At 46.0% G+C, this 17,183-nt stretch overlaps 1 protein-coding gene across 1 annotated transcript in view; it reads right to left on the bottom strand.

The window, feature by feature from the left end:
- Positions 1-17,183, bottom strand: part of LOC134359595 (mucin-19-like) — a 65,689-nt gene that overhangs the window by 32,464 nt on the left and 16,042 nt on the right. Inside the window, exons 5-7 of the mRNA XM_063073092.1 lie at positions 15,233-15,311; positions 12,779-12,885; positions 972-1,147 (exon numbers count right to left, since the gene is read on the bottom strand). Of these exons, the coding sequence (XP_062929162.1) occupies positions 972-1,147; positions 12,779-12,885; positions 15,233-15,311 (362 nt within the window). The remainder of the gene's footprint in view (positions 1-971; positions 1,148-12,778; positions 12,886-15,232; positions 15,312-17,183) is intronic.

Below are 17,183 nucleotides of genomic sequence, written 5' to 3'. Positions count from 1 at the left end.
CACCAAGCACTCAAACGTGAGCAAGGCAACAGCAAAGACACAGACTTGCAGTACCCCGAAGATTACTTGTTCACCAGGTGCTCAACATACCATAGGCTCTCTCTCTCTCTCCCTAATAAGGGAAAAAGAGGTGTCTCCGTTTCACAGCGAGAGGGGAGACATAACAAACAACTCACTGATTTATGATGTTAAAAGCCTGTTGCGTCGCTTTTTCCGAGCTCTGTGCCCAAAGAACTGAGGTCTCTGGGCAGACAGCCAGCACCAGCTTGCTGCTTTCGATTTTCTGTTTCCCATGACACCCTGAATTCCTGAGAGGCACTGACTTTCGGTTCACCTGTCTCCAGAGCCACGGAATCCCAGAACTCAGAAGATGAGCTAATCTCCTAGGCTGCATCCTTGGCATATCGAATAATGGCCAGTCGTGAAACCCCAAGAGCAAACGTTTGAAGGGTGTTATTCTGGCTGGAGCTTTGTGACCAGTGGTGTTCTGTAGGGATCCATGCAGGATTTGTGATATATATATATATATATATATATATATATATGACATGGATGAAAATGTCGATTGACACAATGGGTGGATTTACAAATCACACAATGATTGTGGAGTTGTGGGCATGAGAAAGGTTGTTAAAAGATACAGCAGGACACAGATATGACTTGGGACTAGCTTAGTTGGGCATCTTGGTTAACATGACATTGGGCCAAAAGTCCCGTTTCTGTGTTGTATTATTCTCTGACTCTATGACATCCTAAGCCTCTGAAGGTGGGGTTAACAGCGCAAAAGTCACCACCTTTAGATAGGAGAAGGGTAAAAATACTTTGGGACAGAATTATTAACTTTGCCATGACAATGCCATCAAAGTTTGTAATAATAGTAAAATTTCTCAATGCACAGTACATTGTAACAGGATTACATTCTCAACTTTGACATACTGTAATAACAATTGATAACTTAACAAAATAATTACCTTGTTACAGGTTGATTTGTACATTGCCTGGATAGCTCTTCGAAAGTGTCACATGCATACTCTTGCTTATTTCCACGAGCACAAACATCCTTTCCACATAATTCTAGGTATCCTTGAGTTAAGGAAATCTTCTCAAGACACGTGGAAAAGTACATTGATATGGGAGGTATGCAACTCTGAAAGTGGAAAAGCAGAAGGGAGAATGAGAAACCACGACCTTGTCCTTCATTCTGTGGTTTCTATTGACACTGAAGTGGTCCCTTTCAGTGAAGAATTCACCGATACATATCTTTAAAAGTAATATATAACGGATTATTATACCATGATGCAATGATTCCAGTATGCCTTTTATGCTCATTTTGACTGACAAAGTTCAAAATTCAAAGTACATTTATTATCAGAATATATATACATTATACATCCTTGAGATTCGCCTGCTTACAGAAAACCACAAAACAAGAAACCCAAAAGAACCTATTGTCACGTACCCTGTGACGGGTTAAAGAACCAACAGAAATGGAAAACACTTTGGAGTCCAGTATTGCTATTAACTAATAATATTTATTAGTAACTATGCAATACAGTAATATAAATGTAGATAAATCAAACAGGTTAGCAATGATTATATATATATATATATAAGTATATCAGTAAGTGTGGAAATATATATGAAAGTCAAGCTTCTTCTAGGGGTCTAGAGGTATAGTTACAGTCTTACGATGATGAGTAAAGTTCAGTTCAGTTCGTGGTGTTGAGTTGAGTAGTGATGGAGAGAGAGAGAGAGAGAGAGAGGGAGAGAGAGGGAGATTTGAGTCTTCAGTTGAGCTGACCCTGTCAATCTTCTTGTTGTCCTCCGAAATCCTTTAAAAGTCACCGACTGTGACCACAACAAAGGGGACCATTTTTCTGTGGTGGATCTATCAACCCAGGCAAAGGTGGACACATGGACAACTCCCCACTGGTCAATCCCTTTTCTCACTGCAAGAGCCACTGATTGATCCGTCCAATCGATCCTCCAAAAAAAACACTCTTTCTGTGGGCACAACAAAGCTCATTCAGTGTCCAAAACATGTGCCTGAGGTCTATATCATCTGACCTATTTATCTCACCATACTGAGTACCAACTGTCATTCAAATAACTCCTCCTTCCTTTGACTGTGTAAGAAATGTACAAGCAGGCAAATGTCCTTGGAAGTAGAAACACGCTGCCAAAAAATTATAACATCAATTGTCCATCAAATAACACTGCCCTCGGTCACCATAGTGACTTATGAGCTGCTCAGTGCCTTCTCTGTCTCTAACCCAACAGAAATCCAAAAGTTATTCCTTGTCCCTTAAAGTGACAGTCCAAAAGTTAGTCTTCGTCTCTTTCTCTCTCTTTTCAAAACAAGATATCAGTGTTAAGTAACTCTCTCTCTCTTTTTAAAAGCACAGTTCATAGGGGTAATTCAGGACCCCGTCACACTATTCAATACACATCTAACACCAAATGTGCAGAGAGAGATAAAAAGCAATGAACTGTGGAAACAATAGAAGCAAGCAAACACCATTCAGAAGGAAAGTGAGTCCACTGATATGAAGCCCAGAGCAGCCAGAACAGGCCCACAGCCTCAGCCTCAGTGCAGAAAAGAGCAGAGCAAACATTGCAGAGCAGCGTGCAGAACATGCCCAACCCTTGCCTCTGGTCCCGTCATCCCGCCTTTCTAATCCGTCCGGCCCGGCGTTTAAATCGTCCAACAACAGGTCGGTCCTTGCTATAAGATCTGGGCCTCGCCGCATCGATACGCTTCGGGCCTGGACCCCCGCTGCCATGTTCATGACCATACCCTATCTTTCGAAATCGGCTGGAACTTAGATCGATTAAACCTCGCTCTTGGTTTAGGTGGATGAGCTCCAAAGGTCCTCTGCTCTGACTTTTCTCCTCTCTGCTAACCTTGATTGCATCTTGACCATGCCCTGATCTCACTATGACTTTTCCTCGAACATGCATTGATTTTCCTCTGACTTTGCACCGCACTGCACGCTTCGACTCTCGAGTCAGCCATGCCTTTGCTCACCTCTTCATTATTTGCGGTGATCATTTACCATAATTTTTTTTACAGAAAAAGCATTATTAATAAAGTATGTAGTTGTATTTCTTGCTTTGTGAACCATCAGTCAATTGTCAGCCGTCTTCAGCAGCAACATCTTAAGCCGGAACATGGAGGCCCTTTCACGTTTCCAAAGCTAATGTGAGTGCATCCTTCAGGAGGGTGAATCCATGGAAAGCATCTGGCCCAGTCGGTGTACCTGGCTGAGAATTGAAGATATTTGCTAATCAACTGGCTGGACTGTTTATAGACATCTTCAACCTTTCGCTTTGGCGGCTGAGGTACTCAACCACTTTAAGCAGGCTTCAATCAGGCATTAAGGCAGGTGCCCAAAACAATGTGGTAACCGGCCTCAATGAGTATCATCCAGTAGCCCTTGTACCCACTATAAGGTTGGTCATGAGGCATATCAACTTCTACTTGAGGAATGACATGAATCTACTCCAATTTGCCTACTGTCTCAACAGGGCAACAGCAGTTGCTAGTTAACTGGCATTTCACTCAGCTCCAGAATATTTTGACAACAAAGATGTAGAATGACAAGATGCTGTTCATTGACAACAGCTCAGCATTCAATACTATCATGCTCTTGAAATTCATCACTAAGCTCCAAGCTCTTGGGCCTCAGTTAGTCCCAGCACAACTGTATCCTCAATTTCCTCATGTGCAGACTGCAATTAATACACTTTGGCAACAACATCTCCTCCACACTCACCATCAGCAAAAGTGTACCAAAGGGATGTGCACTTAGTCCCCGGCTCTACCACATTTATACTTATGCCGTTCTTACATAAGTTTGCTGGTAACACCACTGTTGGTGCCAACTCAGAAGAGGAGATGAATTGACAGATTGAAAATCTGGTTGGGTACTGTCACAATAACTACCTCTCCCTCAATGTTAGCAAAACCAAAGAGCTGATTATCAGCTACGGGTGGAAGATCTTTTCCACGGATAGGGCCTCTATCCCTTCCCTCTACAGTCCTGACGAAGGGTTCCAGCCTGAAACATCGACTGATCTTTTCCACGGATGCTGCCCGACCTGCTGAGTTCCTCCTCTAGCGTGTTGTGAGTGTTGCTTTGACCCCAGCACCTGCAGATTATTTTATGTTTAGGTGGAAGAAGTTGATGGTCCATCAGCCAGTCCTCATTAGGGGAACAGAGGTGGGGTGTGTCAGTAGCTTTAACTTGCTTGGCACAGAAGCTCCTCTACTTCCTTACAAGTTTGTGTAGATTCGGCATGTCACCAAGAACTTTGACAAACATCAGTAGATGTGAAGTGGAGAACATCCTATCTGATTGAATCATGATCTGGTATGGGAACACCAATGCCCAGGAATGGAAAAGGCAACACAAAGTGATTGATACAGACCAGTTCATCCCAGACAAAGCCTTCCCCACCATTGTGCACATTTACGTGGAACACGTAAATCGAAACGAGCATATATCATCAAAGGCCTTCATCATCCAGGCAATGCCCTCTTCTCCTTCTACATTGGGCAGGAGGTACAGAGGCCCTAGTTCCCATACCACCAGGTTCAGGAACAGTTATAACCCTACAACCATGCTAAACTGGTGTGGATGACTTCAATCTTCTATAGATGACTGAATAATTTCTATGAGCTGAACTGACTCTACAAGCTGCAGACTCACTTTCATGGACTCTTTAGAATTCATGTTCACAATATTATTTATTTAATTTGCACAGTGTGTCTTTTTTTACATGTTGGTCGTCTGTCAGTCTTTGTTCATGTATAGTGTGTAGTAAGTTCTATTGTATTTCCTTTTTCCCTGTAAACACCTGCAAGTAAATGAATTTCAGGGTGGTTTATGGTGACATGTACGTACTTTGATAACAAATTTACTATGAACTTTGAATAGCAACTCTTTTTGTGCACTGTGTAATTCAGTTTCAGTAAAAATATGACGTATTAGAGAACTGAAGACTTGCATATGAATCATGATGTGTGCCTTTTCTTACACTAGGTCCGTGTATGTGCGACATCTAGCACACAAGAGCCTGGTTTTGAGCAGTGGTAAACCAACAATATGTAATGTTTGTCTGACACTCACTGTTTTTCAACAGCAGATTCATGGCCTGTGCTGTCCATGGTCCATGCATGCAGATGGTAGTTTTAACTGCGCCTGTTTTGCCCACTTCTCTGTCTCTTTGAAGCAGGTCCAAAGCTGATGCTGGAAATCCAGCTCAGTTAGTTCCCTTAAAGAAGTTTATTTATCTAACTACCCAGGAAAGCAGCCATTTCCCACCTCAGCCCAAAGCTAGCAGTCCTTACATAATGACCCTGAGTCAGCAATCTGCTGTTCGATTGACCCCAACACCGTACAGCCTTCTTGCTTCCTGCTCCCCACACAACCTACCCAAAGGTCACGGACCCCACATTTTCATCACTACCAACTGCAAACTCTATGTAGTGATCTTTAACTCCACACCCCACCCTGGGCTACAAAGGCCATGACACGCAATTCCCCGGTGCATTGATTTGCTCTAATCCCTGACTCTGATTACATGTATAAAGGAAAGCTTGTGAGTTTGCAAGGAACACCATTTCCAGAGGACACATTGCAGGTGGCCACCCATTTCAATCCTACTTCCCATTCCCATTCTGACATTTCAGTCCACGGCCCTCTTACTGCCACGATAAGGCCATATTCAGGTTGGAGGAACAACATCTTATTTTCTGTCTGGGTAGCCACCAACCTAAGGGCTTGAACATTGACTTCTTGAACTTCCGCTAATTTCCCCCCACCCTCCTTCACCATTCCCCATTCTTGTTTCCCTCTCACACCTTTATTCCCTACCTGCCCATCACCTCCCTCTGGTGCTCCTGTTACGTACCCCGTAACTGGGTTGCCAAACCAGCAGAAATGGATCACTCAGTTGGAGTCTGGAGTACTAGAACTAAGAAAGTTTTATTAAAGAAACAAGCAACACAGTAATCGAAAGGATAATAAATGCAACAGTTCAGCAATGATAACCACACATGTGCACAGAATTAAGATAACAGCATCAATCAAGCTCGATCGTAGTCTAGGGGTAAATGACCAAATTTCAGAGTGACTCAAAGTTCAGTCCAGTTTAGTAGTTCAGTTCGCAGTAATCGTTGCCATGGCGATGGACAACGTGGGGGGAGAGAGAGAGGGAACAGGAACAACTGATCATTCAGACACGGCTTCACTCACAGACCGGCAATTTTGGGCGGGTCCTTGGTGATGTCACCTGAGGTCACCGACTGTGACCCCTCCTCCAGATGCGGTCGATCCTCTGCAGTGAACCCGGCACCCAGGCAAGGGCGGACACACACCGGGTTCCCGCTGATCGTACCTTTCCACCCTGGCCGTGGTCTGGAACTTCTCACCGACTCGTGAGAGGCGCACCGCTTCCAGGGTCTCGTTACCTCGGGTGTCGTGTGTCCTGCCTTAGCAAACCGGTCCCTTTTTATCCCCCTGCTGGGGTATCGCCTGTCCATCACTTCAAACAGTTCAAGGTTCAAAGGGGGGGAGCCGCTCCAGACAGCTCTCTCTCCCACGTCCCTTCATTACACATCTCCAGACGCTGCTCCATTGTTCCTTATCTCTCCTTCCCCTGAGGGCAGGTGGCAGACCACTTGCTGATGTCACTGATGCTAACCCAGGCCAGCAAACATCTTAATTTTATGTGTATTCTCGTCACACTTCCCCCCTTTAAGGATTTTTACCGGGAGGTAAAAATTACAAACATGAATACATTATTTGATACATACACAAATATACATCTTTATCAGCTATTTGGCTAACACAGCGAGTTTGAAGCTGTCAACACCTTGACAGACAGTCATCACAATTTCTGTTCCTTTTACACGTGTTATTAATAATCCCTTAGACCAGGCTCCAACTCAGCAAACTTCATAGTGGCCAAAAACACTGATGAATTGCGACCAATGTAACCTCTCATTTGGTTTTGTCCCGGACCACAATAACAAGGGTCGTCCCATTCCGACTCAGTTTTCTCTCGCAAGGGCTTAGTAGGAGGGGGACGGGTATTGACCGCAGAGTTATTGCAAAACTTCCTGCAGTACCCCACCATCTCCAAGAGCCTTCTGAGGGCCCTCTTGTCTGTCGGGGTTGGGAGGTCAGCGATAACCTGCACTGTAGCTTGCATCGCTGCCAGCTGCCCCTGTGTCACCACAATTCCCAGGTAAGTGACCCTCGTGTGGCCGAATTCATTTTTTTCAAGGTTCACTATCAAGCTGGCTTCAGACAGCCGTATTAAATTGCCAATACACACCTCTGTGTTCATCAGCCCTTTAGTCACTGAATTACTCATTATATATGCGTGTTCTTTACTAGGCTGCCCTATTGTAACAGACATCACCCAACGTCCCAGTTCTTTGCATTTCCTCGGGACAATCAAACACACGGGCGCGAGTCGTTTAATTACTTCTTCTAAAGATTCGCTCTGTTCGGGGATTAAGGGAGAGACCTTATCAGTAGACCTGGCCAAAACAATAGCCTTCTCCCATCTGATCGATCCCATACTAATCTTTTCAAAATGTTTTTTTCCTCTTATCAGGGGGCCCCTAGCTTCATTGATTTCCACGCTAACACTGACAAGGTTTGTTAGCATATCAAAAGCCGGTGACCGTCTCAGTTCGCGTCGGTCATGATCAATAACATTTTTCCCCCTGGGCAGCCGGTAAATCTCTTTCATGATTCCACCAACTGTTTCCTCCAGCACCGCAAAATGTCCACCGGGGGGTATCTCGTGGGCCAGGTTAAAAACCTCATCCCCATAACTCTTTTGCATCACCCCCCATTCCTCATCTGCGGGTACTGTACTTGATTTCCCTTTTTTCCTTAGCACTTCCTCCTTCGCACAATAGCCTACTAGTTCCCTTGTCAAGGCTGTGTCAGAGAGAGCGGTCTCTGCCAAAACCATCAGCCCCTCGTCTCGCTCCTGCTTCTGCACAAATTCTTTCCTGGCTACTGCTACGTCCGTCCCAGCTCCCTCACTGCCTCTTGTCTCACTACCCTCTTTCTTTCCATTTTCTACCCCCTTCTCGTACAAGGTTGGCAGAAACGTTTCAGCTAAATTTACCACCACAGCTAAATTCACTACCGCAGCCCCATGATGAACCTGTGAGTCCATGGGCGGGGCCTCAATGCTGGCAGGCTGACCTGTCAATCTCACGACTGGGAACACGATTCCCCCGGCGATGTCATTACCGAGCAAGACTTCCACGTCTTTCATCGGTAATTCGGACCTCACCCCGATCGTGACTAGTCCAGAGACCAGGTTGCTCTGTAAGTGTATCTGGTGCAAAGGGACTGACTCTGTCCCTTCCCCAACACCTTTGACCTCTACCTCCCCAGTCTGGGTCTCTGAGCTAAACTCTAATACACTCCTCAGTATTAGTGACTGACACGCTCCCGTGTCTCTCCAGATCCGCACTGGAACTGGTTTTAACTCCTCCTTCACTGACACCAATCCGGCCGAGATAAACCTCTCGCGCCCTTCCTGGACTTTTTCAGACCTGTCCTTCCCTAGCGGTTCGCTTAACAGCTCGATACAGCCATTCAAAATTTCCGCTTTTCCTTTCCCCGTCTCCTTCCTTGGGGCAAAGCACCTGGACGCAAAGTGTCCAGCTTTCCCACAATTATAACAGACGACCCCAGGAGACTTCCTACCAGACTGCTCCCGGTCTACCTTATCCTTTTCACTAGTCCCCGGCTTACTTTCTGACTTTTCCGGCGGACTCTCCCCGCCGTCCTGACTACCCTTCTGGTAGCCTTTACTCGGGGCAAACTTCATTTTATGCGTCAACGCATACTCATCCGCTAACTTAGCAGTTGCGGCTAACGTGGCTGCCTCTTTCTCATCGAGGTAGGGTCTCATACCCTCAGGGACACAACCTTTAAACTGCTCAATCAGGATCAGTTGTAGCAGTCTGTCATAATCCCCCTCTACCCCCTTCGAGGCGCACCAACGCTCACAATATGTCTGCATCTCACGGGCAAACTCCAAATACGTGCGGTCCCACTGTTTCCTCGCATTCTGGAACCTCTGCCAGTATGCCTCCGGGACCAACTCATAAATCCTGAGGATAGCCTCTTTCACCACCTCATACCTCTGGGCATCTTCCGCGGACAAAGCTGAGTAAGCTTGTTGGGCTTTCCCTTTCAGTACACTCTGAAGTAAGACAACCCACTTATCCATCGGCCAGTCCTGACTTATAGCCACTTTTTCGAAGTGGAGAAAGTACCGATCCACGTCGGTATCGTCAAATGGGGGAACCAGCCTAACCTCCTGGGTCGCCCGGAACCCTCCACCTTGGTTCGGCACGAGCCCCTGCTCGGCCCTTATCTTTAACTTCTCCAGCTCAAATTCCCTTTCCCTCTGTTTCTCCTCTCTCTCCAACTGTCTGTCCCTCTCTTTCTCCTCTCTCTCCATCTGTCTGTCCCTCTCTTTCTCTTCGTGTTCTAACTGCCGTACCCGGAACTCGTGCTCGAGTCTCAGTTTTTCAAGCTGTACCTGTACCGCGTCTCCAGCAGGTTTTTCAATAGACACCACCCCCAGCTCACCTTGGGGAAACACACCTTTAGATACATAGTGCTCTACAATAGCTCTGTGTATCTCCTCTCTCCTCATTGTCGACTTCACCTTAGCAAGATTCAACCGTTTGGCCACAGCTATCAATTCCGATTTCCTGGCATCCTCTAATGCCTCCAAGGTCGGCGCCTTTATAAATTCCTCAGCCTCCATTTCTGCTGTTTGTCTTTTCTTTCTTTCGGGAATTTTAACCCAATCAATTTACTCCGTCCCAAATTTAGCGTTCAAAATCGTGGACGAGAACCCCACTTATGTTACGTACCCCGTGACTGGGTTGCCAAACCAGCAGAAATGGATCACTCAGTTGGAGTCTGGAGTACTAGAACTAAGAAAGTTTTATTAAAGAAACAAGCAACACAGTAATCGAAAGGATAATAAATGCAACAGTTCAGATATGATAACCACACATGTGCACAGAATTAAGATAACAGCATCAATCAAGCTCTATCGTTGTCTAGGGGTAAATGACCAAATTTCAGAGTGACTCAAAGTTCAGTCCAGTTTAGTAGTTCAGTTCGCAGTAATCGTTGCCATGGCGATGGACAACGTGGGGGGAGAGAGAGAGGGAACAGGAACAACTGATCATTCAGACACGGCTTCACTCACAGACCGGCAATTTTGGGCGGGTCCTTGGTGATGTCACCTGAGGTCACCGACTGTGACCCCTCCTCCAGATGCGGTCGATCCTCTGCAGTGAACCCGGCACCCAGGCAAGGGCGGACACACACCGGGTTCCCGCTGATCGTACCTTTCCACCCTGGCCGTGGTCTGGAACTTCTCACCGACTCGTGAGAGGCGCACCGCTTCCAGGGTCTCGTTACCTCGGGTGTCGTGTGTCCTGCCTTAGCAAACCGGTCCCTTTTTATCCCCCTGCTGGGGTATCGCCTGTCCAACACTTCAAACAGTTCAGGGTTCAAAGGGGGGGAGCCGCTCCAGACAGCTCTCTCTCTCACGTCCCTTCATTACACATCTCCAGACGCTGCTCCATTGTTCCTTATCTCTCCTTCCCCTGAGGGCAGGTGGCAGACCACTTGCTGATGTCACTGACGCTAACCCAGGCCAGCAAACATCTTAATTTTATGTGTATTCTCGTCACACTCCTCACCATTCTCTCTCTTCCATGGTGCTCACCAGTCAGATTCCCCCTTCATCAGCCCTTTATCTCCGTCAGTTATCAGCTTCCCAGATCATTACTTCACCCCATTCCCTTCTCCCGGTTTACATATCACCTACCAACTTGTAATTCTTCCTTCCCTCTCCCCACCTTCTTAACCTGATTTGTCATCTTTTTTCCCCAGTCCTGATGAAGGGTCTCAGCCTGAAACGTTCTGTCACAATGGGGGGGGGGGGGGCGTTGAACGGACCCAAATGTGAGACACAGACACTGAAGTACAAGGAACAGGACTTGACTGGAGTAGGGATGTGACAGGATCACAGGCAAGGAGCAGGGACAAGAACGCAGACTTGGGCTAGAGAAAGCGGGACCAGGACTAGAAACCATGGACTAGGAGACAAGGCTTCGACTCCGAGCCTGAGACTGGACAAGGACCCAGGACCAGGGTTTTGCCTCGGGCTTGGACCCCAGAACCAGGCAAGGACATGATATGGCTTCTGGACAGGATGTGGCTGGGGTCTTGAGGCCTGAGCTTGGAGACAGGCTGGGGTCTTGGTTTTGAGGCTTGAGCTTGGAGACAGGCTGGGGTCTTGGTCTTGAGGCCTGCAGGCTGGGGTCTTGGTCTTTAGGCTTGAGCTTGGAGACAGGCTTGGGGTCTTGGTCTTGAGGCTTGTGCTTGGAGATAGGCTTGGGGTCTTGGTCCTGAGGCCTGCAGGATGGGGTCTTGGGTCTTGGGTCTAGGGTACTTCGAGGCTTGGGTATGGACTGGGCTAGGACCCAGAACCTGGGACTTGACTCGGGCTCGGACTCCAGAACTAAGAGAGGACAAGACGAGGATTGGGTGCTTGGAGCTTGGCTTGGGATCTTCGGGGCTTGGGTGTTTGGAGCTTGGCTTGGGATCTTCGGGGCTTGGGTGTTTGGAGCTTGGCTTGGGATCTTTGGAGCTTGGGTGCTTGGAGCTTGGCTTGGGATCTTCGGGGCTTGGGTGTTTGGAGCTTGGCTTGGGTTCTTGGAACTTCTCCTGGGCAGGACAGGGAGGAATGGACCCAACCACAGGGTATCAGCAAACGGCCTGCTTACCTGGCAGAGGCAAGGGACAGGAAGGGACAGAACCAACTGCAGGGTAACGGCAATTGGCCTGGCTTACCTGACGGAGGCAAGGGACAGGAAGGGACAGAACCAACTGCAGGGTAACAGTAATTACAGCCTGGCTTACCCAACAGAGGCAAGGCCAGGAAAAGAGCTCAATCCAGGGTGGCTCTGAGTCTCAGGGCAGCCAGCAACCTTGGCTGGCTACAGAAATGGCCAAATCCATACCACGATGACTGCTCCGACAAGTGGCAACAAGGCTCCATGAAGCAATGGTCCTCCAACCAGGCCTAGAGATCACAAATGGTTTCACCAGCTTTCCATCAGCAGGTTGCTCCAAGGGGGACTGACAAGACAAACCAGCAGCCCACACGCAACCCCAAGGCTACTTATATTCCAAGCCCCAAGATAGGAATCAAGTGCCTATGCTTAACTCAATCAAAACAAGGGACAGCTGGAAGACCCGGAGTCCTGAGTCCACGGACCAGATCGTGAACCGGAATGCGGACTTCACGGACTGGACCATGACACGTTGTCTGTTTATTCCCATCCACAGTTGCTGCCTGACCTGCTGAGCTCCTCCACCACATTGTGTGTATTGCCCATTCAAAGCATAATGCCTTAGTCCTTGTGAACTATTGAATATTACAGCAATAGCCTCTCCTATAAAATATTCATTGGCTCTTTAAAGGCTAACAGGCATCAGGCAGAATTTCTGTGAAAGTTGCCAGATTGTTATTTACTTCCATTTGAATCATTCATGTCCAGACATCTCTTATCTGCCTTAAAAATGCACTGACCAGTCAATCTACCACATTCATAATTAGAAACAGAGTCAGAAATGAAGAGAGTGTTTATCATTTCAGTAAGCAATTGTTAAGCAGCATTTAGTTGATTATCAAACCTTACCTTAGCTGCTGAGCATGTTGAAGGTGTTGGCTCATCACTAACACAGACTTGGCCTAGAACATCCAGCTGATTGGCATTGATAGTGTTATATAAGGCATCAGTAGAATCTGCACAGAGCGAAAAGGGAAATACACTATGAGATTTCCAGGTGACCACCTGCTTCAATTCTACTTCCCATTCCAACGCATCAGTCCATGGCCTCCTCTATTGCCGCAATGAGTTCACACTCAGGTTGGAGGAGCAATAGCTTGTATTACATCTGGGTAACCTACAACCTAATTGCATGAACATTGATTTCTCAAACTTCTAGTAATTGCCCCCTCTTCATCAAAACCCATTCCTGTTTCCCTCTCTCACCTTATCTCCTTACTTGCCCATCGTCTCCCTCTGGTGCTCCATCTCCTTCCCTTTCTTCCATGGTCTTCTACCCTCTCCTATCAGATTCCCCCTTCTCCAGCCCAGTATCTCTTTCACCAATCAACTTCCCAGCTCTTTACTTTATTCCCTCCCCATCTCTTGGTTTCACCCATCACCTGCCAAATTGTACTTCTTCCTCCCCTCCCCCCACCTTCTTACTCTGAATTCTCATCCTTTTTCCCAGTCCTGATGAAGGGTCTCAGCCTAAAATGTCAACTGTATACTCTTTTCCACACATGCTACCTGGTCTACTGAGTTCCTCCACCATTTTGTATGTGTTGCTTTGGATTTCCAGCATCTGCAGATTTTCTCATATTTTAATATACTATGAGATGCTAGGCTCTGGAAACCTCTAAAATGCCAACAGCACTTTTTTTATTAGGAAATTTTAACCAGTTCCTTCAGTCATTTATAATATATGAAACATTCAGATATGAGTTAGGTATTGCATTTTGGGAAACCGAACAAGGGTAGGACTTGTACGGTGAACGGGCGGGCCTGCAGAGTTTATCGAATGCAGTCCCATAGGTAGACAGGGTGATAAAGAAGGGATTCACCATGCTGGCCTTTATCACTGAATACAGGAGCTGTTCAGGATGTTGATGAGACTGCATGGACTATGTGTACAATTTTGGTTGCTTTATTATAGGACAAGGCATCATTAAACTAGAAAGAGTGCATGGAGGATTTACAAGGATGCTGCCAGGACTTGAAGGTTTGAGTTATAGGGAGAGTTTGGGCAGGCTTGGACTTCAACCCTTGGAGTGTAGGAGATTGAGGATGACTCTAAAGATGTGTATAAAATCATGAGGGTCATAAGTGAGGTGAATGAGGTGAATGATCATAATCTTTGTCCTGAGGGAAGGGAAACTAAAAGCTAGAGGACATACCATAGGATTAAGGTGATAGGTGGAAAATAGAAACTGAGGGGGCAGTTTCTTCTTGCAGTGGGTGGTGTGCATATGGAATGAGTTTTCCAGAGAAAGTGTTTGGGGCAGGTACATGTACGACATTCAAAAAGCATTTTGATGAGTACGTGGATTGGAAGGGTTGACGGGCTATGGGCCAAATGTGGGCAAATGGGATTTATTTGGCGGCATCATAGTCAGCATGGATGGAGATGGGCAAAGGGGCTTATTTCTGTGCTGTATGACCACACATTTCCCATTGGAGCATTGTGTCAGTATGTTAAATTGCATTATTGACTTGTGGCCCTTATCAGTTCTATATCCAAGCTCATACAGGGTTCTGTCCAGGATAATAATTCACATTGTAATTGTACTGAAAATCTCATGCATGTTTTTTCAAAGTGCAAAAGTAAGTTCTACTCCTGAAAGTTTTCAATGCTGCCTTGTTTTATTTTATTGTGTTCTTAAGGCAAATGTTAGTTACACTAACTTAAAACAGTGCAGAGAAAATTTATGTCAATGTTATTGGGACATAAGGACCAGAGTTATAAGGAAAGGTTAGGACTGCATTTACTGCAGAGAGTAGAAGAGGGGTAGAGAGATAGTATGAATGCTTGCAGACTCTTTCCCCTCAAGCTGAGTGAGACTCGAACTAGGGGTCATAGATTTAGGGTGGAAGGTGAAATATCTGACGGGGAGCTTCTTCATTCATAGGGTAATGTGAGTGTAGAAAGAGCTCCCAGTAGAAATGGTAGATGTGAGTTCAATTGTAACATTAAAACAAATTGGATAAATGCATGGATGGGAGGGATATGGACCAGATGCAGACAGGTGGGAGTAGGCAGAAGACCAGGCTAGCATGGACTAGATGGACTGAAGTTCTATGTTGTGGTGCTCTATGGCTCTTTAAATTGTCTATTTCTTCCCCCCCCCAACAATTTAATTAATTGCTTATAATTATTTAGCACCTATAATACTTTATCAGAATATCAAATTCTGCATTACATTCTGTAATAGCTTTGTCCTTGAGTAAGCTTATTCCACTGCCCATCATGATACTATCACAAGAGGTTTGAGTGTTGTGCCAAAGTATGCTTTAACTCTTTAATATCTTAGTAGCTTTAATTACCAGAATAGATTCCCATTTGTTCTTGAAAATTTCCACATAGGCCACATGTTTTGTTTTTATACTTGGTATCCAGGATTACCTGTAGATAAAAGTTGAACTTCTTAACATATCATGAATATGTTATGGTAATTGATAGCCTTCTAGGAATATGCTAATAAGCTATTATCAGTATTCACTAAAATAAGCCACTGGTGGTTTGTTTAAATTTGAATAATTTCTTGATGATAAATTTAATGATAAAACTAGATAATTATGGGACTCAAATGAAAAATGACAGCTATCCTTCAGCAATAGTATTTTATATTGAATCATCAGATTGTGAGTTCCATTCATACTCTAATGGTGTGTTAGATTAGGGTACAGATTGTTGTTACTTTTTGTTTTGAGTTTTAGCTTTCTGCATACTAGCTAACAAGTTTGTACAATCATTTGCTGTCTGTAAACTTTTAGCTGTTTGTGGTATATATGGCTGTGTGTTACTGCAGTACATTTGTCTGTAAAACTGAAGTGTAACTCAGATAGTCCTTTTCCCAGGTTGCTATCAGAAGATGCCCTTATTAGGGCAGTTTAAAAATGCAAACAACAGGAATTCTGCAGATGCTGGAAATTCAAGCAACACACATCAAAGTTGCTGGTGAACACAGCAGGCCAGGCAGCATCCCTAGGAAGAGGTACAGTCGACGTTTCAGGCCGAGACCCTTCGTCAGGACTAACTGAAGGAAGAGTTAGTAAGAGATTTGAAAGTGGGAGGGGGAGGGGGAGATCCAAAATGATAGGAGAAGACAGGAGGGGGAGGGATGGAGCCAAGAGCTGGACAGGTGATAGGCAAAAGGGATATGAGAGGATCATGGGACAGGAGGTCCGGGGAGAAAGACGGGGGGGGGGGGGACCAGCAGATGGGCAAGGGGTATATTCAGAGGGGCGGAGGGAGAAAAAGGAGAGTGAGAGAAAGAATGTGTGTATAAAAATAAATAACGGATGGGGTACGAGGGGGAGGTGGGGCATTAGCGGAAGTTAGAGAAGTCGATGTTCACTTCACCTGTGAGTTGGCTGGGGTGATATACTGTGTCCGGTGCTCCCGATGTGGCCTTCTATATAATGGCGAAACCCGACGCAGACTGGGAGACCACTTTGCTGAACACCTACGTTCTGTCCGCCAGAGAAAGCAGTGGCCACACATTTTAATTCCATATCCCATTCCCATTCTGACATGTCTGTCCACGGCCTCCTCTACTGTAAAGACGAAGCCACACTCAGGTTGGAGGAACAACACCTTATATTCCGTCTGGGTGGCCTCCAACCTGATGGCATGGACATCAACTTCTCTAACTTCCGCTAATGCCCCACCTCCCCTTCATACCCCATCTGTTATTTATTTTTATACACACATTCTTTCTCTCTCTCTCTCTCCTTTTTCTCCCTCTGTCCCTTTGACTATACCCCTTGCCCATCCTCTGGTTCCACCCCCCCCCCCGCTTGTCTTGTCTTTCTCCCCGGACCTCCTGTCTCATGATCCTCTCGTATCCCCTTTGCCAATCACCTGTCCAGCTCTTGGCTCCATCCCGCCCCCTCCTGTCTTCTATCATTTTGGATCTCCCCCTCCCCCTCCCACTTTCAAATCTCTTACTAACTCTTCCTTCAGTTAGTCCTGACGAAGGGTCTCGGCCTGAAACGTCGACTGTACCTCTTCCTAGAGATGCTGCCTGACCTGCTGCGTTCACCAGCAACTTTGATGTGTGTTGTTAGAGCAGTTTAGACTGATTTGCAGTACAGTATAAAGGGAGAGGACAAGAGCACGTTTTTTGCCTTGTTTGCTGACATGGTCTGATCTTTACTTTGATGAATATCAAATAAAATGGACATTACCATAAGACTTTCATCTCATTCTTGACATCTGAAGAACCTTTGGGACAAGGTCATCTCCAGATCTGACAGACATAAGCTCAGATTC

Source organism: Mobula hypostoma, chromosome 20, assembly GCF_963921235.1.
Source record: "Mobula hypostoma chromosome 20, sMobHyp1.1, whole genome shotgun sequence".
NCBI classification, from domain to species: domain Eukaryota; kingdom Metazoa; phylum Chordata; class Chondrichthyes; order Myliobatiformes; family Myliobatidae; genus Mobula; species Mobula hypostoma.
The sequence above is the reverse complement of the archived record's forward strand: the minus strand, read 5'-3'. Positions and strand labels throughout refer to the sequence as shown.